This window comes from Cygnus atratus, chromosome 5 (assembly GCF_013377495.2).
Source record: "Cygnus atratus isolate AKBS03 ecotype Queensland, Australia chromosome 5, CAtr_DNAZoo_HiC_assembly, whole genome shotgun sequence".
NCBI classification, from domain to species: Eukaryota; Metazoa; Chordata; class Aves; order Anseriformes; family Anatidae; genus Cygnus; species Cygnus atratus.
In genome coordinates, this window is record NC_066366.1 from 31,260,242 (window position 1) to 31,287,407 (window position 27,166).

At 40.8% G+C, this 27,166-nt stretch overlaps 1 protein-coding gene across 1 annotated transcript; it reads right to left on the reverse strand.

Moving 5' to 3' along the window:
- Positions 1-27,113, reverse strand: CAPN3 (calpain 3). The gene is made up of 24 exons (XM_035539644.1): positions 26,820-27,113; positions 21,194-21,263; positions 20,210-20,328; positions 19,367-19,500; positions 18,789-18,957; positions 17,977-18,117; positions 15,340-15,423; positions 14,826-14,911; positions 14,022-14,099; positions 13,404-13,564; positions 12,705-12,874; positions 12,070-12,081; positions 11,026-11,234; positions 10,342-10,378; positions 9,294-9,311; positions 7,951-8,052; positions 6,591-6,668; positions 5,855-5,912; positions 5,283-5,347; positions 4,204-4,272; positions 3,569-3,647; positions 1,700-1,816; positions 1,275-1,333; positions 1-27 (listed from the first exon to the last, which is right to left on the reverse strand). The coding sequence occupies exons 1-24, from the start codon at positions 27,111-27,113 to the stop codon at positions 1-3; spliced, it is 2,436 nt and encodes an 811-aa protein (XP_035395537.1).
- Positions 27,114-27,166: the final 53 nt, after the last annotated feature.

The following is a 27,166-nucleotide window of genomic DNA, read 5'->3' on the forward strand; positions in this document are numbered from 1 at the left end:
TTAGGCGTACATGGTGAGCTGCAGCCACTGGAAGGAGAGTTAGAAGTAAAGGAATTAAAGATCAGGCAGGACTTAGTGGGGAGGTGGGGGCAAAGAAGGGGAGATGAAGCAGGGAGGGCAATTCTCCCTCTGTCTGCCCTTTTCATGACTTGAAATGTGCTGCACATCAATGAGCAAGGAACAGCTTTAGATGTACTAATTTGCCCATGGTTCACTGCTTCTTCAAGGCTGTGATCCTCTTACTTATGCTCTTCCCACACTAACTTGTATGTACAAATAGTGTCCACACTCTTCTGTATTGCATCTCTGTGCCCCTCCCTCCTCTAGTCCTCAAATTTGCTGTGCTTCTGGACAGCAGGATTTCTGTTATTATCAGGGCTGATTGCTGAATGGGAATTACAGCTGAAGTCTGTACATTCTGTGGGAAGGGGAGAGGGAAAGCAAAGGAGCAGCTGCCTAACTATGGGCCGTGTTCCTGGAGCAGCTGAACTTTGTATAGTAAAGACTGGGATCTAAGACACCTTGCAGCTCCTCGCTGTGTGCAGGCACATCCTGTGCTGAGGGACTGACAGCATTTGAGGCTTGAGTCCCTTCTCAGACACCCTGATCAGTGCAGCCCCTTGGGCAAGGCGATGTACAACTTGAACACGTGAGCCAATGCTGGGAATAAATTTAAGATCATGCCACTACTATTGAAGTGCCATAACCTCTGTAGCTGGAAGGCAGCTACTTGCTAACATTTAGTATGAAGCATAGTGGCAGTGGAGAATTTTGTCTAAGGCCTTTTTCTCCTATTCCTCCTTTTCTTGCAAAAAGTAATTTTTTTGCGTGTGTGTGTTCTCCTTAGCAGAAAACATGATTTTTTGTTAAAACTTTCTAAGTCTTCTGTATAAGATTTAAAAAAGGTAAGGAACTATGTTGACCCCCGTTATCAGCTAATGCCTTTAAAATAAAGTGTGTTTAATTTAAACTGCCTCATAAAAATCACTCAAAGTTGCTTTGAAACACTTTAAAATGATATGAAAAGTCTACAGCTGTGCCCTACAGCACCAGCTGGAGTCTTACACAGCAGCTGTTGCTGGCAGATCATGTATACAGACTTTTTCTGGGTAAAATCAACAGCAAAAATTTGAGGAGGCTTTGTGGACTCTTACTGACTTGGATGACAATTTCAGTCCAACTTGCATAGCCTCCCTTGAGGATGTGTACAGTGAATAATACAACTAAAATTTAGTATAGTGATGTGTTAGAAATACTGGCATAAAGCAGTTTACCTCCAGCACATTGAGCTTAATGATTCCATCTCCATCTTTATCAAAGGCGTGGAATGCCCCTAAAACAGTGGAAGAAAAATATACAGAATAGATTAAATTACTGTGCAGACAAAGTGTAAAGAAGATCCCACATAGCAAACCAAATCGTATTACTGCTGTGTTATGCAAACTTGTGCAGATATTTACTTACTTGGTCAGCAAGTGTTTCTGCTATGCTTTTCCTTAGCTTGTACAAGGAGAAATGTAATGGCTTATTATCTTTTGTGTGCAGGATGACTGTCATATCTTTGATTCCCTAAGCATATATCTTAAATTATTAAAACTATTTGTAGGCAATAGTGGTTTAAATAAAGTTTGCTTTGAGTATGACTGCATTTTGAGGATGGGGGAGGGAACAATGCAGTAAAATGGGGGCAGCCACTCACTGAACATAGCATCCAGTCGCACGAAGCAGCAGATGAAGCTGTCAAAATCTATGTTCATGTTCTTGTCGGCGTAGCGCATTGTAATGATGTCGTAGAGCTGGTTGTTCAGCCGAAATCCTGCAGAAGAGCAGAAATGGGGCACAGCTGGGCCACAGCTGAGGGGAAGCGCCAGTGCCAGTCAGTCCCAGAGGAAAGGTTTGGCCATAAGTGCTTCCCAGGGCCAGGCTGGGCTCAAGCTAGAGGATATTAAGTAAAGCTACAAGGGGCTACCCTGTGTTGAGCTGCCTTCTTAAAACAGAAGTAACATTTTGACATTACTGTTTGGGAGTTCTGGTAGCATATACGTTAGCTCATGCTGTAAATAGAAGTGTACGCTGAGGAGTTCACAACTTCAGTTAGTCTGGTGAGAGTGAAGCAACAAAAACTGAGAAACAGAAATGTATGAGGAAGTTGCTATGAAAACACAATTACACAATGGTCAAAAAATAGGATAAGGTTCTAACTCCTCATCTTGGTGTTATTGAATTGTGGCACTGACTGCTGCAATATGCAGCCTAGCTTCCTAAAGCATATTTAATGATTTGAGTACTGATGGTTGATGGCTAAATACAAGGTCATGTGCAGTCTGTATGCTGAAAGGCTGAGACCAAGAAATTTTATAGTGAAATGTGTTCTTAGTTCTGAAGTCAAGTCAGGAGGTATTTAAATATATATATATACTTATTTTATTTATATTTTTATCTAAGTATAAATTTACTTATTTATATTTATTATGTGTATATATATGTATATATAAAACACTGATAACTTTCCTGGTGAAAATAGTAACTGGAAAATAAAAATGACCCATATTTCTACTGTAGCAAGAGGCCAAATCCAGATGTAGTTTTGTCCTTAACAAAGAACTGAATCACTGATGTTTTATAAAGTACATACAGCCATCAATTTTTATTCCTTGATGAACTGGTAACTGATGTATCAAGATACCAGTGAAGAAGTGTCACTGAAATCATCCCATTTATGTTTATAATAAAACTCCAGATTTTTCTGAGTGAAGAAGTCATCTCACTCCTTTAGAGAAAAAGCTGTTGCTAAAGATATTTGCTGGGGAAGCCTGCTGTCCAGAGAAGCAAAAAATGTTGGAAGTCTCTGCAGGGTGAGTTTCATTAGCAGCAACTTCTACAAAAATACTTTTTTTTTTTTTTTTTTTTTGTGCTGCACATGCATGAGAGGAGACTGAGTCCAGGTGGCTTAGTTGCAAAGAAACATGAACTGAAACCAAGAAATGTCCATCCAAATGCCTCTAAGACAAGCTTGGACATTGACCTGCTCTGTCTCGGTTTTCTGTACAATTGGGATGAAAATTTTCCACTGTTCTTTGATTGTTACTTACACAAAAATAAAGAATCCACAGCTTATGTGAGAGCAAGTGGGAAGGTTAGGTGGGTGAGTGAATGATTACAGGTGCATCTGTCAACAGCTGGGTGCAGCTGGACTCCCTGTTGCATCTCCTGTGTGCTGCTAGGGCAGTTGGACAAACATTGTGCTGTGTAATCAAACATTGCACTCAATAAAAGGGTAAAACTGGGCAAATGTGAATGCTAGCTTGGTACTTCTTTGGATTTGACGATTTGTGAGACTGAGATAATCATGTATTATTCACTGAAACATTCAAAATCTGTTTAGTTGGTGAGACATACAAGACTTGCAGTTTGGATACTTGAGAAACTCTGTTGGGGAAAAAAAGGATTTTTAAATTTCTCTAGGGTCCTCTTTAAACGCTGCACTGTGTTCCTGATTTCAGCCTGTGATACAACAAGCAAAATAAAGTTTCTTTGATTGTTGAGCATTGGACACTGGGGGAAGTACCTGCATCCTTGACTGCATTGCGCATCTCATAGCTGTTAATAGTTCCCGAATGATCTGTGTCATAACGCTTGAAAATTTTCTGGAAAAAAAATAAAAATAAATACACAGCAGAAATAAAAAGCTTGTTCTTTTGTTGAACATACCAATTGATGTGGGTGGTATCCTCAGGCACTTGAAGGTTTTGCCATTTGCCTCATTTTTGCAGCTGCTGCTGCTAAGCAGTCCTCTAATTACCAACATATAAATTAGATCTGTGCTGTGAGAAACAAAATGCTGTCCTCTAGAGACCCTCCTTTCTTGGCTTGAGTTTATGCTGTTAATCCTCTCTCTTGATTGTCCTAATTAAGTTATTTGCAATGTCTGATTCTAGTTCCTATCTTCCTCCTCCACCTTGTGTCTCTCTGCTATTCTCATGGGGTGAAATCTTTACAGGAAAGCTGGAACCTCAGAAATTTTCTTAGGCTGAGAGTAAGATGAAGAAAGACATTAATTTTCTCCTTAAAAGCTAATTTGCAATTTTTTGAATATTATATTTTTCATTGTTGTTGTGGTGTATGTAGAGGGATCTGGTTTTCCTACACAAGCTTTTACACTGCAGAAGCTCTGAAGAACATCGCTGTGAATACCAGCAATACCTGCCAGCTTTTAATCTTGTCCCAGAGATGTCGAAACTCATCAAAGTTTATCTTCCCTGAGCCGTCTGTCTGCGATGCAAGCATTCAGGTAACAACAACAAAAAACAACAACAGTATTTTAAAGGGAAAATGAAATAAGTCTGCAGCTCCTGGTGAGAGGGGATGAATGTGAAAACCTAGTTCAGAATTTCCTCAGTACTGAGAGCTGGTCGGAGAGTGCAGCAAAGTATTTATGAACACTTTAATTACCATGAATTGCGTGTTGTTTCAGGATTGTGAGACACTATCTCCTTGAGTAGAAGCAAACCTCTAAAACAGGAAAGAGGCTTGCTCCTGGAGCTGTTATAAAGTACATAAGAGCGGGATGTTTTATAGGGCTCTTTCAAGTGCTTATACTGGTGAAGTTTCCTCAGTATTTTTTATGATATCTGAGCTTCATCCTAGAGCGAAGCCTTTCTGCCTCGCTTGAACAAATTGAGGAGCAGGCAAAATGTTGAATTTGCCAAAATGTGTTTAGCCTCCAACTATTATGGCTCTAGGTTGTATTTATAATTTTGGTCCGGTTTGGTTTGAATGTGCTTAAGTTCTCTCAAAACCCTACGTTATGTCAAATAGGAAAACTGAGTGATATGTTGGAGATAACCCTATGTGGCATCTTTTTGTATGCTTTATTGTACTTACTCTGAGACGCTTTCAATATGCTTTGCATACTAAGTATACAGTGCAATATGTAATACATTTAAAAACTTAAAGGTAAGAGAGAAATACACTAAGCTTGTTGGCAAGAACAGCAGTTATGTTGAGATGGGTTAAAGGAAAGTTGTTATACTGAACTACTTATGCTGTAATTCTGTATTTTGGTCTATTTTTGTTACTCTAGTGTTAAGAAGACTGCAATTAAGATGTGCCACACTGGGAATGCTGTGTTATCTGAACCTGGACTATGATGTACTGTTCTGCTTTCCAGTTTACTAAGTTGCATTTGATTCAAAAACAATCTGTTGCGTGTGGTGGGGGAAAGTAAAACTCAGATGGACTAGTGTGGTATCAAGCAATCCTTTGTCACCGGCAAAGGATACATCCATTAAAGCAATCATGCTGCGGCAGGATTCCAGTTCAAATCCTTCTGTCTTTAGGTCCTTATCTGAAATAAATAATCCCAGATAAAAACAAATCATGCAAGTCAGCAAGTGCTTCTAATCCTTTTAGGTGGGACTCTACTCCAAGTAGAAACCAAATCTGCTTGCTTCATTTAGCAAGAAACGAGTGAGAAAGGAATCTGAAAAGGCCCCAAGTAACATTACTGTTTATGAATGACAGATGAAGTTTGATAATCGGGGAGAAAGGTCCACCTCTCCACTAGAAATCGTTTTTAATGCCATTTGCAGACTTTTAGAAATGCTATATTATCATGCGTGGTGCTTCCAATTAACTTCTGTTCATTAATGCATTATCGGTACTTGATCGGTCATAGATAGTATCTCTATTAAAATGTTGCTAGGTAAAGTCTCAGAAGTGAATAGAAGTGAAACTAGGAAATTTGTGAATTTGCAACCATAAGGAATTTTGGGAGTGCAACTCAGAGGAGGAGGGATACATAATATCACAGATTTCTTTGTCTGGGGTTACTGAAAAACATGTTAAAACTCACGTTTTTTTACGACATTATTTAGAACATTCCTGAGCTCTTCAGCATTGATTTCCATGTCCTGGTAGGAAATGGGGGGAGAAAACCATTAATTACAACATTCCTTATTACAAAAATCATTCTATGGATGGATATGCTAAAAGTATGAAGTCTCAGGTCACTTTTAAGTGTGGTGTGTGCCTCAAAATAGAGAGCATTCCAGGTTTGTATAAGCAGCAGTCCAAATCTTTGCAGCTACATCTTCAGTACAAAGCAGGTCTGAAGTTACTGTGCAGTGTTTATTAAACTGCAAGTGGAAGAACAACCAGTAATTTAAAGTCACTGTGAGCCAAGCAGCAAAATGTGAAAGTCTCTGTAACCCCTCTTGATTTATGTAGCTTTTTGATCTGTGTCTACTTTCGACTTCCTTAGCTAAGTGTATACTGGACAGCACTGTATTTATAACTTCACATGCTATGCAAAATTGCTGGAGAAATCCCGAATAGCCTCATGCAGTAGTTATAGAAATAAAAACCTGAATTTAAATAAGGCTCCCGTGTACACAATTAGAAGAATAAGTTAGATGTACATATGAGGATAGCTGTATGCTTAATTCAATTTTGATTTACTTTTGCTTAGCTTTAGATCTCAAAAGAAATTGAGATAAATTTTAAAGTGTCTTGAATCTGTGAAGTTGTTCTAGTTTCTGTTGTGGCTATGCTGCTCTGCAGGCAGAGGTAGAAATTGGTAGCATACTCACATCTCCTGCAATCTGTTGGAAAATATTCCTAAACTGTTTTTCCTCTTCATTCTCTTCACGAGCTTTTGCTGAAGGACGCTGACAAGATAAAAGCAAAGAAAACATTCAACCTTAGCCCAGCAGGAAAATGAAGGTATCTAAGAGCTGGATGTCTCACTCCCCCCTCACACAAACAAGCCTCTAAGTGATGCTGGAACTGTTCAGAGGAACAGGTCTCCCTTCTGGTCCTTTCCCCTTTTTGTTAAATGTACTCTCTGGCAAGACTGCTGCATTGTTAGCTTCATCTCATTGCTCTCATTTCTCTTGAAATAAGCCTAAATGTTTACTTTCACTGATGGATGTTTATTTTCTAATTTTTGTTTCGAAACATTGCAAAGCAGAAATTTGGAGCAGAAGAGGAAAACATGTTCCATGGCTGCCATGTAGCCTATGAATGGTCCAGAGGGACTCAGGGGCTTGAGAGCACTTTATAATGTGGAGGACCCTTTCTAGAGACGCATCACGTGCAATAATTTCACACTCATTGTTTTCCTTTTTCTCAGACACATGCAAAGTCCAGGCCTGCACTCAGAGATGTACACTCTCTAGTGTACTGGAAAAGGAACTATCTATATGCTTTTCCCTGCAATATTACCTTGTGTGTAGCAAAATTAAGTTCTTGGCTTAGTCCTTATTTTCCTGTGTCTGAACACAAAGGCAAGTTAAGATTGGTTCCCACTTTGCAAACAGACATGCAAGCAATGCCTCCAAAAACCACGAGCTTGGGTGCAGGATCTGATGTTGCATCTCGGGCCTCTCACCCATTTTCGGCAAGCAGACATTCTGACTTCACTGTCCTGATTTTCTCCTCTCTGGTCATGAGAGGAAAGAGTGCAGGAGCACCTGGGGTTACTCAGCCTATTGTCCTCTGGGTAACAAGGACTGGTATAGGGCTATGTAACTTGTAATGGGAAGAAGTTTTGATCACTTCCAGGAGCTCCTGAAGCCCCTCTGGTGCTATTTGCATGTGTGCCCTATATAAAGTGGGTACTGGTTTGGGGGGCTGAGCAGCAGTGGATTGAACTATGCTGCTTGCAGGGAAGAGGTCTCTCACAGTCAGGATCCCTGTATAAGAGAACAACCAGGGGCTGTTTTCAATATTATGTTATTACAGTGTTAGTGTAAGCACTAAATAACTGAAGGGATAGCCTCTGCTCATGCTCATTAGATCCACCTAAAACAGATGTAAGTTATGTTGAGATTTGAGGAAATGCTGTTGGGTATCTAAAGACGCTTCTTTGCTCAATTCCTGTGTTTCCCACAGCCACTCTTTCATGCTAGCCAGACCAAGCTCCCCAGCCTTGCCAGTTGCTGCAGAAACCTTTTTCTCATCTACGTGGGTTTTGTCACCATCTTTGCCAGCGTCTTCATCTGTTGTCAGCTCCTTATTGCTGTTTGCTCTGTCAGAAACAAAGATGATAGGCTAGAAGAAGGAAGACAGTAAAAGAGAAGTGGAAATTACACAAGAAACAGTAGTAGGGAAAGTATTTGGGGACACCCATTTTGTGGTAAAGTACATGCAGACAGATCTGGGAAAGAAAAAAGAAAAGAGGAATTTCTGAAGTTACTGTTCTTCTCATGCCAAAAACAAATCTACAGAAGTCTTTGTGCAATTTTTGGCTTCTTTGCTTTCCTGTTCAGAAATGCGCTAACACTTTAAATGTTGTTTTAAAAAAATGTATAGATATTGTCTCACTGATTCTCAATTCATCTGAATTTTCCCTTCTCTATGAAGGACAGTAGCACTGAAAGAAGAACAGAATCCACATCCAGCATGAAGAATGTGTATTTGTGTAGGAGCTTGTTAATTATGTGAAGCATATGTTATTTCTCTTTTAATTCTTGAGGCATTCAACCCTAAGGAGCCACATGCAATTGTTCTGTTTTACTGTATTTAAAGCAAAGCAAGCTGCTACCGGATGTGAACGTGTTATCCTAGAGTATTAATTGCAATCAACCTCTCTTGAGATTAACATGTCTGGTTAGATTTTCAAGGTCCTTGTAGGAAACATAATTTTATATGGTGATCTGATTTATGTTGATTTGTGGACAATTTTGGGGTATATATGAAAGAAGAATCCAAATTGGAGTCAACCACATTCATCTTCAAAATGTTTCCCTTGTGGGTCTTTTTGTACCCTTCCTCTGGCTGATAATATTCCTTGGAACCTCAGAGTATGGTTTTCGGTTGCTAAATATACTGCATAGACTTGAAAGGAGAATCCTGAACTCTGCTGAACAGAAACTTAGGAAAGAGGAGTAGATGCACTGGGCAATGGAAAGTGAATGTGAGGGCATGTGTCTGGAGAAGGGGTGCATTTCACCAGAAAGAGGTGCCTGTGGAGGGGCAGGCGGGAGGATCATTTGAGCAACTCAGAGGTTCAAGCTTTTAAAACTGAACAAGTTTTGTTATGGCTTTGCCCCCTCCTTGAGTGAGAGAGGTACCTGATGCTATAGCTGTATTTCATCAGATTTTAGTGTAGGAAGACAAAATCTTTGCTCCCTGAAAATTTCCTCTTACTCAGTGCTAACTAGATAATTAGCTGACTAACTAGATCTGTTTCTAGATGCAGAGAATTCACTAATGATATGGAGGAACTCTGCTGCATGCATTGCACATGCTTTTTGCCTTGTTGCCATTCAGCAAATTGCACAAGTACTCACCTTGCCTTTTTTCTTCTTCTGTTTGAACAAAAACACAATAATTTTTTTTAAACAGAATTACAGATTTTAGCCACATTATTCAGAGATAGAAAAAAGAAAGTATAACTGTAGAAATGGGAAAATAAGTGTGAGAAAGGGAAAGAGAAAAGAAGCTGCTCTTTTCTATCTAGTTCCTATATTCACACAGGTTTCAAAAGGAAGGGAAAATACACCCGTAAAGAAATTGCATACTGAAGGAGAGAAATTAAGGAAAACAGATCAAAATGGTGGCCCGTCTTGTCTGGGGCTCTGTATACTTGAATGAAATCTCTGCTGTATCTTTATCTCTGACTATTCCTTTTCTTTTTCCCAATCAGTCAGTGGAAATTGGACTTCTGTGCCCACAAATCAATGTGAAGTGGCAATTAAATTCCACCAGATATGGACAGCTATTCTGTTATCATGACAGCAAACAGAAGAGAAACACTTCTGAGCAAGGTTTGATGAAGCTCAGTTCTGCGCAAGGACATTTCTCCCCTCCCCCCCACCCCAGCTCCCCAAATCTAAATGTACTGTATGCTCTAATTTATTCCCGTACAGATGTGTCAAACCCCAGGCCAAAGAGTTAGTTTCTCATGGATTATAGTTTGAATCACAGTATCATTAGGATCCCTTTCCAGAAAGCTTGTTCTTCAAAATAAGACATTATTTTCTTTATTAGATGAGATGCTAATTTCACAACGAAACAAACAAAAAATCCCAGAGCTAGGCCTCCCCCAGTACCTGAATACTCTCAAATGATGGAGGCAAAGGCAAGGTTTAGTATGCTACACCTTCATGCCAGGGGCAGATTTCAAATCTGGCAAAAAGATTTTGGTCTGTCTGAATCAGAAAGTAGCATATAATGTCAAGTGTTATTAGGAGTATCTTGATGAGAAAATGTGAGAATTTATGTTAAAGGAGCTGTCATGTAGTTGTAAATGGTTTCCTGCTATAGGTTTCCTTAAATGTGATGCTCCTTCCCTCCCTCCCCTCTATTCACACAAAAGAGGCACAGGACAGTACTTACTGATGGACGGTCTGCCTCAATCATGTTTTCAACCTCCCTTGAAGAAAGCAGAAAGTAAATAAATCAGGCAAGTGGCTGTTCAAAACAGTGTTTGTTTATCTGGTTAGTAAGCAGCCACTTGAACTTTCCAAACAGCAGTGGTATAGGTTGGTTTCCGAGCATTACAGCAGCAGACTCTGGATGTAACTTCCCCAGTTTGAGCTGAGCATCCCAAGTACTGCTGCCAGGAGCACTGCTGCCTGGTTTATTCCTCTTAGAGCCTTCACAACACTGAATGTCAACAGCTGGGAGTAAAACAGAGGCTTTATGGCCTAAGTGAAGTGATACTGGCTGCAGTTTGAGCTCTGGAAAACTAGTTGAAGAGCAGGATGTAAAAGGAATAACTACATATTCCTGTATTCTGTTCATGACACAGAGCAGTAAATAACAAACTTGTTTGTTTTCATTATAAAAATGGTGGAGGGTATGTTTACAAAGGATATCCTGCAAGTAGCAAGCTTACCCACAGACAATTCTAAACAGGTTCTTGTTAAACTGTAAGGTAAACTTGTGGAAGTAAGTTCACAGCTTGGAGTTTCTAATGGGGTTAAGAAAATGAAGAGTAGGGTGTTGCAGACTGGGAAAATAACAGACTAGTGAGCTCACCTCTACCTTTAGAGACAGATAAGTAGATCTGCGACTTACTCTGAAAGACTTCTTTTCTCTGAGAAAACCCTCAGGATGAATTCTCCCTCCTGGTGGGGTTCGTATGTTGATGGTATGACAACGTACTCGCTGGGAGGCAGCCGGAAGCGCTCAGAGATTTCTCGCATGTTTATGTAGGTCTTACTTCTAGCTTTGGAGGCATTGTAGAGGAAAAAATCCTTTTGCAAGTGGTGCTTAGTGCCATGCATCTGCAGAACAAAGGAATTAGCATGTCGTCTTACCCATTTACCAGGTGGCTCCTCATGCAAGTAGCACATGGTCAGGACAGAAAACACAAATTCAGCAGCAGAAGCTTTTTTTTTTTTTTTTTTTTGCTAAAGATAGTTCATGAAAGGTATTCATTCAAATATGAAGTCAAGAATTGTGGGCTAAAAACACATACTAGTTGTCTTCTGCAGAAATAACTACCTTTAAAATAAGTCTGCAAACGCACCATTTACATTGTCAACTTTACATTTTTCAGGTAACACAGCCTTCACGTGAGCTTATTTGCAGAACTTGTGGTGCCAATGATTCAGCTACTGGCAGGATCAGGACAACTCCATCTGTGCACTTACAATGCATTTTCTTCAATGGCTGAAAATACCATTTGTTTTCCAAACAAGTTCTGAGACTGTAGAGCAAACTCTAGGGCAGCTGGCATTATTTGCAGGAGGAAACAGAAACGGTTTAAGGGTCTTCTGCATTGGGTGTAATGTCTAAGTGCTAGCTGATGCTGCTTCGTGCAGTTCAGGTTCACCAACCAACTCTGAAAGCTGTGGCTAGGCCTCACATAGAATAGAAAAGAAGGACTGAGTAAAAGGTGCAGGTGTAAAGAGGGTGTGAGTGAGAAGGAATTCAAAATGACTTACAAAATATTACTAAACACTCAAAGCAGAAAGCTTAGTGGTTTCACTTCTGTAACATCCTTGAAAAAAAAAAAACTTGACCAGACATTTTCCTACTGGCTTACAGACAGGCAGAACAGTAACTCTAGCTGTGAGAACACCCCAAGAAGTCAGCCAGTTCCTATTCAGCTCATACCTCTTTGGGCACCTAAGGGAGAAACAAAGAGAAGAAACAGAGGTATTAGGTGAGCCCACTTGCTTATAGATCATATAGAAGGGTTTTCACATAGATTTCTGGGGATGCAGCCAGTAATGAAAATGCTCCAAGTTATATAAATATTCTAATCAATTTATTTTCCTTTCCAGATTTCTTAGGATCTATATGAGATCCATTAAGACTTGAAGTAAATATGCCTGTGCAAGGGACCGAGCAAATTGACTTCTTCCTGAAGTCACTAGGGGGACAGGTGTTGATCACTACCTTTGTCTTGGATATGTTTCCCTTTTTACACGATTCTACCATTGGAATGTTTAGTTTCAGCATGGATGAATGGGAGATTGAAGGATATATGGGAAAAAAATGTTAAAATCTGGCTTTAAGTCACTATAAAAGCCTTTAAAAGTGTGTTACTTATAGATAGGGTAAACCCTGAGGTTACTGTGGGCTAAATGATTATAAAGCCTTGAATTTCCTTATTCTTTTCCATTCATTTCCTTGCAAAGTAAAAATTGCAATTCATGTTGTCAGGACGAACAATTCAGTGACTCTTGGTAAATGCATACTGCCAAAATTGGGGACCTGATGCTAAGAACCAAGTCTAGAGCTGGTACCTCATAGATGGCAAAGCCAATGGTGTACAGGTTGGCTCCCAGCTTGCGTTCTTTCCTCCTGTTTTTCTGCATCAGTGCAACAAGGAAGCTGCAGATAACCTCTTCATCCTCAGGATCGTCATCTTCCTCCAGGAGCTTCAAACGATACTGGGGATTGGTCCAAAATGTATCTGTGAAATGCCACCAACAACCCCAAGCAAACATGTAAAGCTTCAGTTTTCTAACAATACTTATGACCAAAGAGAACTTCTCCATTCCCTGTCTGTGGTTCCTGAGGGAAAGGATAAAATTGGGTTTTTATTTGTAAGTATTTATTTATTTTCATGTGTTTCAGTTTTACGTAGTTATAAGGAAGATTTAAAATGAACAATTAGCAACTGACAAACATACAAAGAACTGAAAGCTGGCATAATTTATCCGTGGATTTCCCAAGTGAAATCAAGCTGATAGAGTGAAATTGATATCTCTTACCTGAGGCACTGCGAAGTATTTGAACAATGATTTATCTTTGCCAGACCTGCCTGTTTGGGTTTATGAGGTACTGTAACAAACATGATAACAGAAGATTTCCACATGGAAAATCACTTGGCTCATCTATTGAGGAATCAAAGATTTCCTATGGCTGAGCACTGATGTAGCCTGTGGGATGTAATATAGTCCCTGTCAAAGTGGTGATATCTATTAAGACTCATTGCTCACCTGGATAATTGCGGCAGCCTCCAGCTGAGCAGCCTCTCACCCAGCGCCCTTCGTTGACTGACACAGTCCAGGTCTGGAGTTTATCAGCTTCCAGAGTATCAGGTGTGAGGTTACAGATCTCAAGTTTTGTGAAATGCCTCATGAAATCTTCGAAAGATATCCTGGAGGAATGGAGGGGAAGATGAATCTGAATGAATGTACGTGGTGGGTGGTTAACTGAAAGATATACTGCTCCTGGAGAGGTGGTGGAGAGTGACCCACATTACTGTCCCCATTAGGGCAAGTTTGACATGGGAGCTCTGTGATTTCCTAACGCGTTTGACCTGTTGGTCAATTAACACAGGTACAGCTCCAAAATGGGGGACACCAAAATGAGAGGATGGTGCATAGGAAGAAGGATAGAGAGTTTGTCAAGTGTGGGATAACTAGAGGGACTGTGCTGGTAGGACTCAATAAACCCTGGTGGGAGATGGAGATTGCAGAGCAGGGGTTATTTGGAAATATGAGGGGAAACAGATTACTGTAATTGTTTTAACACACTTAAGTAGTGCAGTATGATTCATTTTTGCTGTAGTTGCACATCTAGAGAAACACACTTTTTTTGACTGATATTCTCACCAGAACTCCCCATCCTCCGCGATCTTGTGTTGCAAACGGATTTTCTCTGCTTCATTAATGAAGTTCCACTCTTCCGATCTTCAAAGGAGTAAACAAGCTACATTACACTTTTGCAATACACAATTTTTTCTAAAAATTTCTGCTCTTTACTGTAAGTCTCTGTTGAAATTCAAGTGTTGTCATTCTAAATTGACAAAAAAAATTCCTTTGAGAGATCTGCAACCATTTGTTCTCAATGCTATCCTCTCCACATGCTCAAACGGAGAAGGAATTGCTCTGCTCCTTTCCACCTTCACTTCAGACTTCCTACTAGCAGCTCTCAGAAATCTTTTATTTTATTTAGCATAAAGACAGAAGTGCTTGCAAACTATCATTGCCAGAGTAGCTACTGAAATTCCTTTTTGCAAAACATGATGAGAAGCTTCATCCAAACATGCTCATGTGCTGACATCTTGCTTCACCCAGTTTTTCCATAACTTGAAAGATTCTTCTACTTTAAATTCTTGTTTTGAATGTGAACATTGCTGACCTTGCTAGACAGTAAAAACAGACTAAATGTATCATTAGACTGGCTTTCCATTGGTTAAATCCCCTTCTCTCAACATCTTTTCTAGGTATGCTTTGCTTTCTACAGCTTTATCTAAGCAGTGAAATATGATGTTCTTCAAAATGCCAGAAAAGACCATTTAAATACCTCATTGTTAAATGCTAGGACCATGCACAAGCTGTCTAAGGGCAAATGAAGCTGCATTATTTATTTATTTTTTTTAAATCAAATGAAGCTGCTGGATACTTCTTACTCACTTATCACTCCAAGGTCCATTCCATTCCACCTGTCCCCAGGGGTTTCTCAACCTTACCAGGCGTATTTTTTCCCCTTTAAATGTTGTCTAATTGAAAGAGAAGGCAACAAAAATCAGCTGAATTATTTTGTGAGAAATAGGCTCAAAAAGGAAATGCTCTGTCTGACACATCCCTGATACCAGCTCCCCAAGTGATGGTGATTTTCAAGGCCATCACCCAGCCTGACCTGACTTGAGTGAGTGCAGGAAGACTGTAAGACCAGGAGGTGGCCAGCTGTGGCCACCTTTGCCCATGCAGACCACGGAGGAACACCCATTTACAAAGAAAGCCAAAACTTGGGTTTGTTTCTCCACAAAGCTGCTCTTTTATTTAATTATTAGATTTCTTTCCGTCATAATTCATCTCCCCCTCCTCTCTTTTTTTGCCCCCCAATCCACAACTTTGCCAGTGTGCATGATGCTAGGCCATTCTAGACCACAGGTCCCCACAGTAGGAAGAAAGGGACTGTACATACCTCTTCCACAGCCGTGACAGAGTAGGCATGACCTTTGACCAGCCCACAAGACATCCGGGTTTCATACTGCATTGGCACTATGGTCTGTTAGATACAGGATAAAAATTTGTGAAAGGCACGTGAAGCTCAGCCAGCTGCTCTGAGGCAGGAGGGAGGATGATGCTGTTTGGGTGATAAGGTCTTTTTTTTTTTTTTGTCTTGTTCCCTTTTGCCCATTTATCAAGGTGACCAAGCTTAGTGTCCACAGAATTAACATTATTGATTAAAAAGGAGTGAAGAATTAATTTAAAGAGCAAAAAGTTAATAATATTCATTGTAGAAGACATTTTGTGACTTACCTTTTCCCCTTTGTGTAGTTTGCCTTTTTTTTTTTCACTCAGAACATGCTAGTATATAGCATACCTAATCAAAATGATTAAATTTTCTATTAGTAGGACTGTTCAGCCTGGAATAGTATGTTCTTGTATGGCTGAGTAAGGTTATTGCAGATTAAACTGGAACTTAGAGCAGCTCAACATGTATTAGGACACTTTCATCTTAACACACTGCTGCGATGTTATCACAACAATGTTAAAAAAAAACAAAACTTTCATACTGTTTTTACTAAATTACACTATTAAATATATATATATATATATATCTCCTGTGGAGATTTATATTTTATTGCATAATCTCTGTGACTGTAATTTTTTCAGCTGGCACACAGGAAGGGTGTAGCTTTCTTCAGCAGATATAAATACATTTGATGTCTTGGTAATCAACTGTTACTGTAAGTGATGCATTTTTATTTATAAGTCTGAAAATACTACTTACGTGGGAGATAAAGAATTGAGAGCAGGGTGGCAGGTTTAGATAGTTCAGTATCCTTGCAGGAGAAATCACTAAGAATAGTGGGAAAGGAAGGCTACACTAAGTGCACCTGGACCACATGTGAAATTTCCCTTCATTCATTCCCTCACAGAGAAGTGACTGTGAGGCCCTGCCAATAACTCTTCCATTTGTTTTTTGATGCATCTGAGGACATGAGAAAGTCAGGGCTGGAAATGGAGAATTAGTAAGGTCACACAGTTACATTCTCAAGTTGCGCAGGGAGGAATCTCATCCAAATACTTCCTGGCTGTCACAGTTATTTTCCATTATTTCCTTTCTGCTCTTGTTTCTTTTATCTTGCTCTAGATTCTATACTCTTCCCGTCTATTACCTCCTATCTATTTCCATTTTTCTTAATTTCTTCTCATGTTGTCACTTTCATTACTTAGCAGAACCCCTTTCACTCTTTTCTATTTAAGAATATTATTTTCTGTTGCTGGAACCCTGATCCACTTCTCTGGAGTGCTTCTGAGGTCTGCATTGTCTGCCTCTTTCCATCAAGAGCCATGATATTTTCTAGTGATGGCTCAGGAGTGTAACAACCAGCAGCAAAACAGTTGCTGGCACAGCAACTATAAAAAGAGTTTTGTAACGTTCCATCACTAGACAGTCACCGAGGGGGAAATTCCCCTCAGAACATGGGTGATTTGGACAGTCATGCGTGCAAAAGAAAAGACAACCAAGCTGGGCTTTCCCAAAGAATTACATCATTTCAGTCTTTCAGGAAGACTAAATATGGATGACTAAAGCGGAAAAAATGGCTACTTCTGCTGCAAATGCAGAAGAGTTTACATAATCAAAAGTTTTAGAAATGTAATACGCTTTTTTGGTGTTTTTTTTCTCCGTAAAGTGAGAGAAGTAATTTCTGTCCCCCCACAGCTCCCTAAAAGGCAAGGTATGACAACTGTCTGGTAGAGAGAAGGGGACAGTGATGTGTTCATTTACAGATTTGGAAGCTTTTAAGTTTTAAGTTAAGATATGGGGTTTTTCTCTAGTGTTTTTAACAGCCCTCCTTTTATTTTTCTAGATACACAGCAACTTGAGCATACCAGTTTTTTTCATAGCACACACCAAATTAGACATATTTTTTCCTTTTCCTTGTTGTGCTTTTAAAATTAGGATCATAAAGGCAGTAATCTAATAGGAGCTCTCCACCTATCTCTGAGTGTTCACTCACTCCAAGTCCACCCCAAGAGCAGACTCCCCTCCATTTGTGGGCAGTGTTCCATAGTCCTTTGTTTCAAAGTAAGTTCACCAAGACCTTTTGTGCCTGGAGTGAGAGCTATACAGAGCTTGCTATTAATTTCTTTCTCAAAAAAACCCACGCACTCTGGGAACTTGTTCCATCCTAATATTTTAATTCTCTCACTCTTTACATCCTCCATAAGTGAGGGACTTGCTAAAATGCATTAATCATTTCCTGTTACTAAACTTAATAACAAGTGTGGAACTTAGACGTATTTTATGTGACTCTGCTTTCATTTCTACTGTACAAGTAAGCTCTGGAAATTAGAAGCCTGTACCAAAAGTCAGCAGCCCTTTGCCTCAGTATCAGCAAAGCCCTCTAGATAGGCATATCAGTGATGGATACACTTGGAAGGACTGAAGTCCTTAAACATGTATGTCACATAGCATTCAAAAGAACAGATCTTTACTGTTGGGATAATTCAGTGAAGTGAAATAAGGATTTAAAATTGTAAGTGAAATGTTTCTCTAACTGTTCTGTAAATAAAAGTGCTGTGAAATTACTACTAGAAATGTACAAACCCAGGCTGGCCTTTCATCTGTCCCCTGGTAGTCCACAGTGGGGTGAGACATCTGTGCATTTTCTAGATTCTTCACCATTCGAGCAATCAGTTCGCCAATGTCACTTCGAGGAGCTGATCCATAGGAAAAGCCTAAGTTATCCTGAGACACAGAATAGGAGAAAAGTTCATTGTGGAAAGAGGAGGCATGGAGAGCAAAGAGAAATAATACAAGAAAGAGGAGTGTTTTTTGTTTGTTCATTTTTTTTTTTAAAAAAAAAACTAGATAGCTTTTCTTCTCGTATCTCTTCTAGATGGTCCATACTCATCTACAGAGGTTGGTATCACTGGTTGTTCTCCTGCTTTTATTGCTATGTCACACTAGTTATTGAAACTAGTGGTTTTTTACTTTCACTTCTAAGTTAACCACAGTGAATATAGACGATCTAAGGCTATGTTGGGAATCAAGGGATTAGCTTCCTAAGCATTTGGACACTTTGAGCATCTTTGACATGAAGATTTGCATCTCAGTCAAGTTGCAGCACCCCCCTACTAACCTCTTTTTACTTGAGGTGAAGGCACTGAGAGGGGGGTGCTGGTTTTGTTGACTGGACCCCTTCTCCTGACCTCCCTCTTCTGCTTCTGTTCACTTCCCTTTTGGTGCTTGCCATTCTCTAATGATAAGTGTTTAGTGCAGGCTGCCCTATCTCCTACAAATGGATGTTTGCTTATGTGGACTAAACCAAGCTGTTCCAAAAGTTGGTATATATTTGATTACAAATGGAGATTTTTGCCATATCTTAAGGCTTATCTGTAAAGTTTATATGGACTCACATCAATGGAGCTGGCCATGAGGGATCCTCTGGCAATGGCATGTTTCATGATTTTATAGATATCTTTAGGAGCATCCTTTATCTCATAGAACTCTGTCACTCCTCCAGTGAAGTCCTCCATGGCCTCTGTGGTGTTGCCTCCTTTCAAAGCTTCGTAGGACCCGTGGAGTCTTGGAATGAGAAAAGAATAGCAAGAGTTTCTTTTACATAGATAAAGATATGTACATATATATACTATATATTTTTTCCTCTTATATGTAATATATTTATCTACTGTGTGTATGGATAAATATATATACATATACTAAATGAATCTGTTTGCTAACCCTTAAATTTATAGTTTTAAGAAATGCCACCTGCAAATAAACAAAAAAGATGTTGAAAATAAAATGTAGGCTTCTGAATGAATACCCTGAAAATATGCTTTACCCCATCCCTAATTCTGATCCACTAGACTCTATGCAAAAAAGCAGTGGTATATACAGAGCTTCTCTATGTGTATGTGACAAGTCCTATACATGAGTTTAACCACCTCCCCAACCACAGGGAGTGTGGCATGGTGCAGCAGGTGGTTCTTACTTTGCATAAGCCTTTTCCAGGAGAGCGCTCCAGAACTCGTTGCGCTGGGAGGACTTGGTGAAGACCAGCTGGTTGTTGTATGTGGGTAGGCAGTCATCGATGACAACATCCACCCAGTCTCCATAGCGCCAAAACTGAATGAAGGCAAACAGAAAAACCTCTGGGTTCATTCCGTGCAGAGAGGGGGAAAGCTGGCTGAAAAGCTGCTCTGGTTTATGCTGAATCTCAAGTCCTTCAGGTTTACCCGGTGCTCCTGCAGCCACCTGGATTTTGGACAAGCATGGGAAAGGCCTGCGGCTGGGGTGAACCTGTACTGCCAGGTTCTGCAGTACAGGACCAAAAAGCAATGACATGGGGAGGGAGGCAGCCATAATGAAGTACCTAGGGCAATGCATCCATCTTAAGGGAGTCTCTTAAGAGAACCATGGGGAATACGCAGAGCAGCCATTCTTTTCTGGAAAAAAAAAAAATCAGTTCTTCAAGAACTTGTTTTTGACAGAGACCAGCTGCTTGTGGGTCTAAAAATAGTTGCTCTTGCCAACCAGTGTCTTTGTGTTGGCTGTAGTACTGCATCAGAGCAGCGAGGCAGGACCGAGCACCTGTTGCTTTCCCTTACACACAGACCATGCTGATCTGCACATGCTTCGTTGGTGGGTTAATGCTCCCTAATTGCCCTTCTGTGACTGCCCTGCTGGAAGAGTTTAGGGTGAGGGAATTTGATCCTTATTCCTTCTCTGCTCTTGCTCACACTTCCACAGAGTGGAGAAAGGAAAGGGAACAGGGTGCTAAGAACTGAGCTTTGAATATAATTACATCTGCTTACTGCTAGATGAAGGGACTCACCTGAAAGTGAAAGATGCCAGCATAGTTTTGTATAAAGGACTGGTCATGAGGTATAACTCTGCAGAGCAGTTTTTTATTCAGTGTCAGACAAGCAATGGCAGCCAGGAACCAGCAGTCACCTGTAAACAAGAGGAAGCAGCAGACAAAATTAAGGGACAGAGCAGCTAGAATCAGAGGGAAAAGCTGAGATACTGCAAAGTGATACATTAATTCTTAGTACAGCATGCCATGGCCTTTCAGTAAAGGGCTGTTCTCAATGTGTTTTGCAGTACTTGACCACTTATTTATTTATGCTGTGGAAGTGCTTGTTGGCACTATTGGCTACATACACCTGTTAAATAGAATGGAAAGATTAATACATAATAGGAAGACAGTCATGGGAGATGTTATAAAACCGTGAAAGACATGGAAAAGCTGAGAGGGGAATGACTTTCCAAAGCAGCGCAGGTAAGCGCCATGTGGATGACAGTCGCAGAGGTGTCACTTGTACCTAAGTAGTGGCTTTATATATCAAAGTATTTTTGAGCTTCTGAGCTTAAGTTCTTCAGTATAGGGGTTGTCCTTGACTACAAGACACACTTAGCTGAAGACCTCCAGAAGCTCCTGTTTGAAAATAACAAGACTAAATATCTGAAACAATACAATGGTAGCTGATGAGATTTTAATCCAAGTCAGGTAACTCCTTATCTCTTATCTTGACTTATTTTGTTCATCCTCTATGCTTGAGAGAAAGACCAAGTTTTGCCAGGTGGTACTTTGTAACACAGTCATGATATTAGTTGATGAAAAGCAGAGTTGTTTGCTCAAAGTTCTTCCCTAGACTGGTAGTAGGCAGATATCACCATTTTGCTATAGAGAAAGAGTACATGTGTAGTATTATACTGAGAGAATTTAAAATGTCACCTTGGAAGCAAAAGTAAATTAAGTGAGAGTTAAACTCTGATGCAGACTAAAAAGTGCAGGGAAGAAGTAACAATTTCATACCTAATTCTCCTTGGCAGATATCTGTTCTGTTAGCTCCACCAATAATAAATCGTGGATTCTCACAGATTTCCTGTAAAATATAAGCAGATTTTTGAGAAGAAAAAGCATGCATTGGGATGCCTGTTTTCCACAGAAATAAAGGCTGTTTTAGGATAATGGTTTTTCTGTAAGACAGTTCGTGGGTATGAAAATCTCTTTCAGAGTTTCATCTGTAGAGCTTCACTAATGAAATATTTTAGAATCTGAATATTCCAGGTTTCAGGCAGCAGAGGGAAGAACTATGTAGGAAGTACCAGCAAATGGAGGTGGGACTATTGCAGTGTTTGCACAGAACCTTTTCCATATTCACTACATCGTTGGTTCCCAAATGGGATGAAAACCCCCACAGGGTTTGGAAAGGCAAGGAAAGAAGTAGGTATAATCTGTCCTACAGGGGGAAATAAAAACAATCTATCTCTAATGTCTCTGCTTTATCCCATCCCTCACACTCAAATGCTTGGTTTTGGGAAGAAAAGGAAGATACCTAACTTTTGGACCATCTCTTGTGAGGGTAAGAAAAGAATGATATTGCAATCTGAGGACTAGTTTTCTGAGCAGCTGCAAATGGGGAAGAAGACATAGTCCAAGAACCCATTTTGCTGGAAGATCACAGGGTTGGAGTGGGAAGGAGAATGAGAATACAACTGATAATTGCTTGTGTGAGTGGAAAAATTGACTGTACAGGTGGCTGATGCTACCTCTGTGTACTGAAGCATTTTCCCACGTCATCAGGGTAGCCCTGGATTTTCCCAGACTCATGTTTCAGGTCTAATAGTTTCACTTGGCTTTGACCCACTTTTTGCTCCATTGCAGTGTTCAGCAGGGTTGCTTTGATGTAACTATTTGGATTAGTCATAGAGCCAGATAGAGACCATCTCTTCCGGCTCCCTGCAGCAATTGCCTTACTCTCCCTGTGGAAGGGAATGAAGGGATTGTCCTGTTATTTCAAGCCTCAGTCAGCTGTTCTGAGGTCCAGTTCTGTCAAGGCAGCTGTTTGAGATAACTTCATGCTGTTCTCCACCCACTAGCTTCCTCACATTGTCATGGTGCTGTCTTGAAAACTAGCTGTGAGATATCAGGCTTTGGGATTTTTTTCCCTCCACCATTGCTGCGTTTACATCCTGACCCTGCTACTACTAAAATAACCAGCTCTGGAATTCAGCATGCTGTATTTTAGATTAAAGTAGTTAGATGATGCTTAATTGTTTTCAAATATTAAATGTACATTGATTAATTGCTACTCAGTGCAATTTATTACATCTTGAGCTCATTTGCTTTGGAGGATGATCTGTAAAGGAATACAACAGAGGGAATCATACATTTGCCATATGGACTGATTTTAGGCATGACCAAAATGCTTTTCTTGCATTTTTTTCACGGTGGCTAGATGCATTTAGTACACTGTAGATATGCTTTCAATATTGTATTACTCTGCTTCATCTCCGCCTGTGCTAGTTGTGCTGAGTACAGACAAGGTTGCAGGGAAAGGTTTCAACATCTTCCAAGGCTGATGAGAAACAGTCAGCAGAGCAAGACAACCTGGTGTTTAAGATGCAGTTAATTCATGTGATCTTCCAGTCTTCCTGGCTGAGCAACAGGTTGCTCCTCATCTCCGAGGTCAAGTTACCACAGAGAATTCCAATAGAATGCACCTCACTGATGCCATAATTCATCTAGAAAGAGTCTCCTCTGATCAGTGTGACTCAGACTGCCTTGGGTACTGTCCAATGGACCTTTTATATTTGTTGTGTTGATTCAGTTTGTATTGTAGTTTCATTACAAAGAGCCGGAGTGAGTGTTGCAGCAACAGAGACAGAACTCAAGGAAAAACCATCCATAGTGCATGCTGTTTTCTGGACAGAGTACTTATATGCTAGTTGGAAGAGAGCAATGGAAAACACAGAGGCAGCATGCAACTGAAAATGGCATCTGACTTCTGTTATATCTTCCTTAGCTTTTCTTCTCTGTCAGGAAAAGTCCTGCAGTCAGGTTATACTGTTGCAGTAAAAGGCATTTATTCCTTTAAAAAATGCTTGTAATAGACTACGGTTTTCTAAGTAAATTCCCTAAACCCATCCCATCAAGCAGAGGAAGAATCTTCTTGGCCAGAGTTCGTAGGCTGCTGCTTTTCCCTTGGCCCCTTATGGTCCAGACCTTGTTTGCCATGACATGGCTGCACTTCAGGCCTCAAGGCAGAGCCCACCCTTGTCAGACACCAAACTGGTTGTAGAGTTCCAGAGTTGGATTCCCCTCATCTGAAAGTCCTGCCTTGGTGGTAATAAACACTGTCGTTGTTTTGTGGTAGCAGTGTCCTCATCTCCCAGAGCTAATGTGAAATTTCCAGAGGAAAGCAGGACATCTACCTAGGAGCTGTTAGCGATCTCATTTTATGACAGGAAACCTATGCTTCCCTGTGACCTAGTTCAATGTAACATTAAACAAACTCTTCCAGATCCCCTTGTCACCACTACCAGCTGATAAACCATACTGTACACCTCAGCAGCCTGGTCAGATAAGGCATTGAAGCCTCCTCTGGTTGCTCTGGGCTGGAGAGCCGATTCCCTCCGTGCACAGGGCCTGCAGCGCAGCAGGACAAGGCTGCCACAGCTGTTGCTTGGCTTTTGCCCGAGCTGTGCTTGCGAGGTCCTCTCTTCATGTTCAGGTGGTGGCATGGCCATCACAGTATAGAATTACGGAGGCCTCTTTGCCACCCCCGCAGCAGGCTTCATAGCTGCCCTGTGTGGCAGACGTCCTTTTGACAGTCACACTCCTTGTGACCTCCGTGCCCAATCGCTCTGGGAGGCGGTGGCAGAGGAGCTGGCCCCTGGGGAGCCCCAACTGTGAAGGGAAGAGCCAGCAGGGTCAGATGCAGGATAGCAGGGGGGTAGCTCCAGGGGGATCTTATCCCTGCTGTGGGGTCCTGCCCAAATCCCAGAAGCAGCAGCAGGCATTCTTTGTGTTAGTACGTAATGATGAGAACAGCATGCTCAGCCATGCCGTTCAGCTGAGGAACATCACTGCTACCAGTGCTTGGTTACGGTGTTTGTGAATGGCAGATACGCGCCCTTTAGACTGACTGTGATTCCTTGAAAAATACTTGGAAATTCTGGAGAAACTTTCATTCAACAATCCCATGTGGATTCGTGTCATGGAAAATAATGCTCATTTACTACCAGCATCACTCTTTCATGGATATTAACATTCTCCTACGTTAATCTTTTTGGTTGGGAGAGAAGTTGTATATAAATTGGTTGCATGGCATGGCTAAGGTGACAGAGGAAGCCAGAGGCAGTGAGGAACAGATCACTTCTTTCCCAGCTCTCTGTTTCAAACAAGATCTTATATCACATGGACCACATGTTAATTTGCTATTTCTGGGAGTAAGTGACATATGCAATACACTATAGGGAAAGGATTTAGAGTGAAGCTAGTATTAGGATATTCTCTCGGGACTTTCTAAATGGTCTGGTATTTTGTTTTCTTTTAGAATATGTTCTCAAATTCAATGTGAACTTCAAACCAATTTCAAATTACCACTTTATAAGACTACAGTTTATAAACTAGCCACTTTCTTTGCCAAAAAATGCCATTACAATTTGACAAGAACAAAAGTTATCCATATCTTTATGGTATTATAAAACATGTAATGTTTTGAGTCTACGATGTTCTTTAATATGCCTGTCATGTCTATTCCTGTGTGGAATATTATCAGACATGCCCTGCTGCCAGTGATACATTCTTCAGTTTCGAAGTCCAATAAAGCAAAGTCTTGTGTCAATCTGAGATCTGCATATATAGGTCACTTGCATCAGGTCTCAAGAGAAATTTCATTTTGCACTCATGGTATGGGTCCATTGTAAAAGAAGCAAGCATCACATGCAGCTCTTCCCTCTTTGGGGACCTGCTGGGTCCCAGCATTGTCCTGAATTACAGGGTGGCTTTAAAAGAAACACATTTGCAATGGAAGGCACAGGCATCTCAACCACCAAGGTCCAGTGGGCCCCAGGCAGGGTAGCCACCCACGTCAGGGTCAGGACCGAGTGGTTCTGTGACCCATAGCATGCTAGCACTCAGCAGGCCATGACCCCCTTCTTTCTGGAGTCCCTGCATCTGCTCCAACCTGTGACTGGTGGCACGGATACATCATTTGCCTGACTCTTGTGTTGCAAAAACAAAGATAGCTTTGGTTTTGGTAATTAGATTGTATTTTGAGTTTTACGCAGTCTCAGATGTGTTGTAGCTATGTGAATAGTAAGTATGGATGAGAAAACTTCATTGTTAATAACTGGCCTAAAGAAATACCTTTGGGATAGAGGTCCTGAAGTCTGAACCCTTCTAAAAAAACAGGCTTGATCTGCACATGCTCATTTATATTAGTCAAAGGTGATGGTGCATTGCGTTTTTGATATTTTGATATTTTCATATTCACACTTGTAGACTGTTTGCCCTAGGGTGCTGGTACCCATCCACTATACTGCCATACTGCATTCCTCCCTGTAGAAATATGGGAAATCCCACCCTTTTAAGATGACTGATCACTGCTGCATTTAGCTCATTCACACCCATTTCCAGGAGCTGATGCAGCTGCGGTGATGGTGATGAAGGCATGAAGCTGCACCCTGCCACGTGACAGTGCAGATGCCCCTCATGCTGCTGTGAGGGCAGCATACAGCCTGCCTCTCCTTGTGTAACAGCCACCCACTAGAGCGCCTGGTCTTTTGCTATTTACTTATGTTCCTGTAGTCGGTATTATCTCTCTCTGCTAACTCTGTCCCTGAAGCACAGATTTCAGTGTTGGAGAGGTGTGGCTTCTGGAAAGCTCCTCAGAACCACATTCTTGTCAGGCAGGGGACAAGGGGACATCCCAGGGCTGGCTTGCTAGAAAACAGCAGATGCCCAGCAGGAATGACAGAGAAAGAGGAAAACTAGCCCTGCAGTAGGACAGGGGCATCAGTTATAAATTGAAGAATTATTCTTCCATGTGTGGTAAAGAAGGCAGCTGGCTCAGGAATGGCCACAAGACACTAAAAGGAAGGAGGGTTTGTAAGCAGGAGTCTGTCCTCATAGTGATTGCAACACCCATACTCTTGGCAAGCAGATAAAAAGCTAACCAACCTTTCCAAGTCTATTAAGCAATGTGGAGAACTAACAACTGAATAAAAGCATGTTTTGGAGTATTGTCTGTCCTTTTATTTTCACAGATTAGGAAAACAGAATGCGAAAGACAAGTTGTAAGTGAAATGAAGTACTGTTGAAACACTAAGCCTCAGCAAACCCAGGACTATGCTGCAGAACAACAATTTTTTTGTCAGATGAGAAAATTCCTATCAGGTCATGTAAGAATAAAATTAAGTTCCATACTTCTACATACTTCCTTCTATTTTTTGTTTTTATTGTATTTTGGCCATAAATACAGAAGTGTGTATACTTGCTGAGCTTCTAGAGCCTAGCTAGTTATCTTCCAGGAGAGCTCTAAGCAAACACACTTCCATCTTATTCTCCCCCCAACTCCTTCTGCAAGAAGAATGCATGTTTGTGGTGAACAATTTACAGAAAACAAAAAATTATCAGCAAATGTGTTACTTACACGTGGTCTTTTCCATTCAAACTTGATGGGGATTTTCTGGCTGTAGAAGAGGGAACTCTCATTAGGTGGGAAATCAGGATCCTCATAGAGAATGTTTTTCTCCAGGCACTTCTTGTGAAGCTCTTCATAGGTCTTTTCCTTTACTTTGATAATGGGCTGGTTGCGACTTATAATGGCAGAATAAATCCCCCCTGTGCCCCCACCTGTACCTTCAGCTGTAGTGGTAACAGTAGTGCTGGGAACTGACCCAGCAGCTGTCTGCTGAGCCACTGCTGCATTTATGGCGGACGGCATGGGAATCAGCCTTCAAGCAAGTGCTGAAAGAAAGCAAGATCTTGAAAACTAGA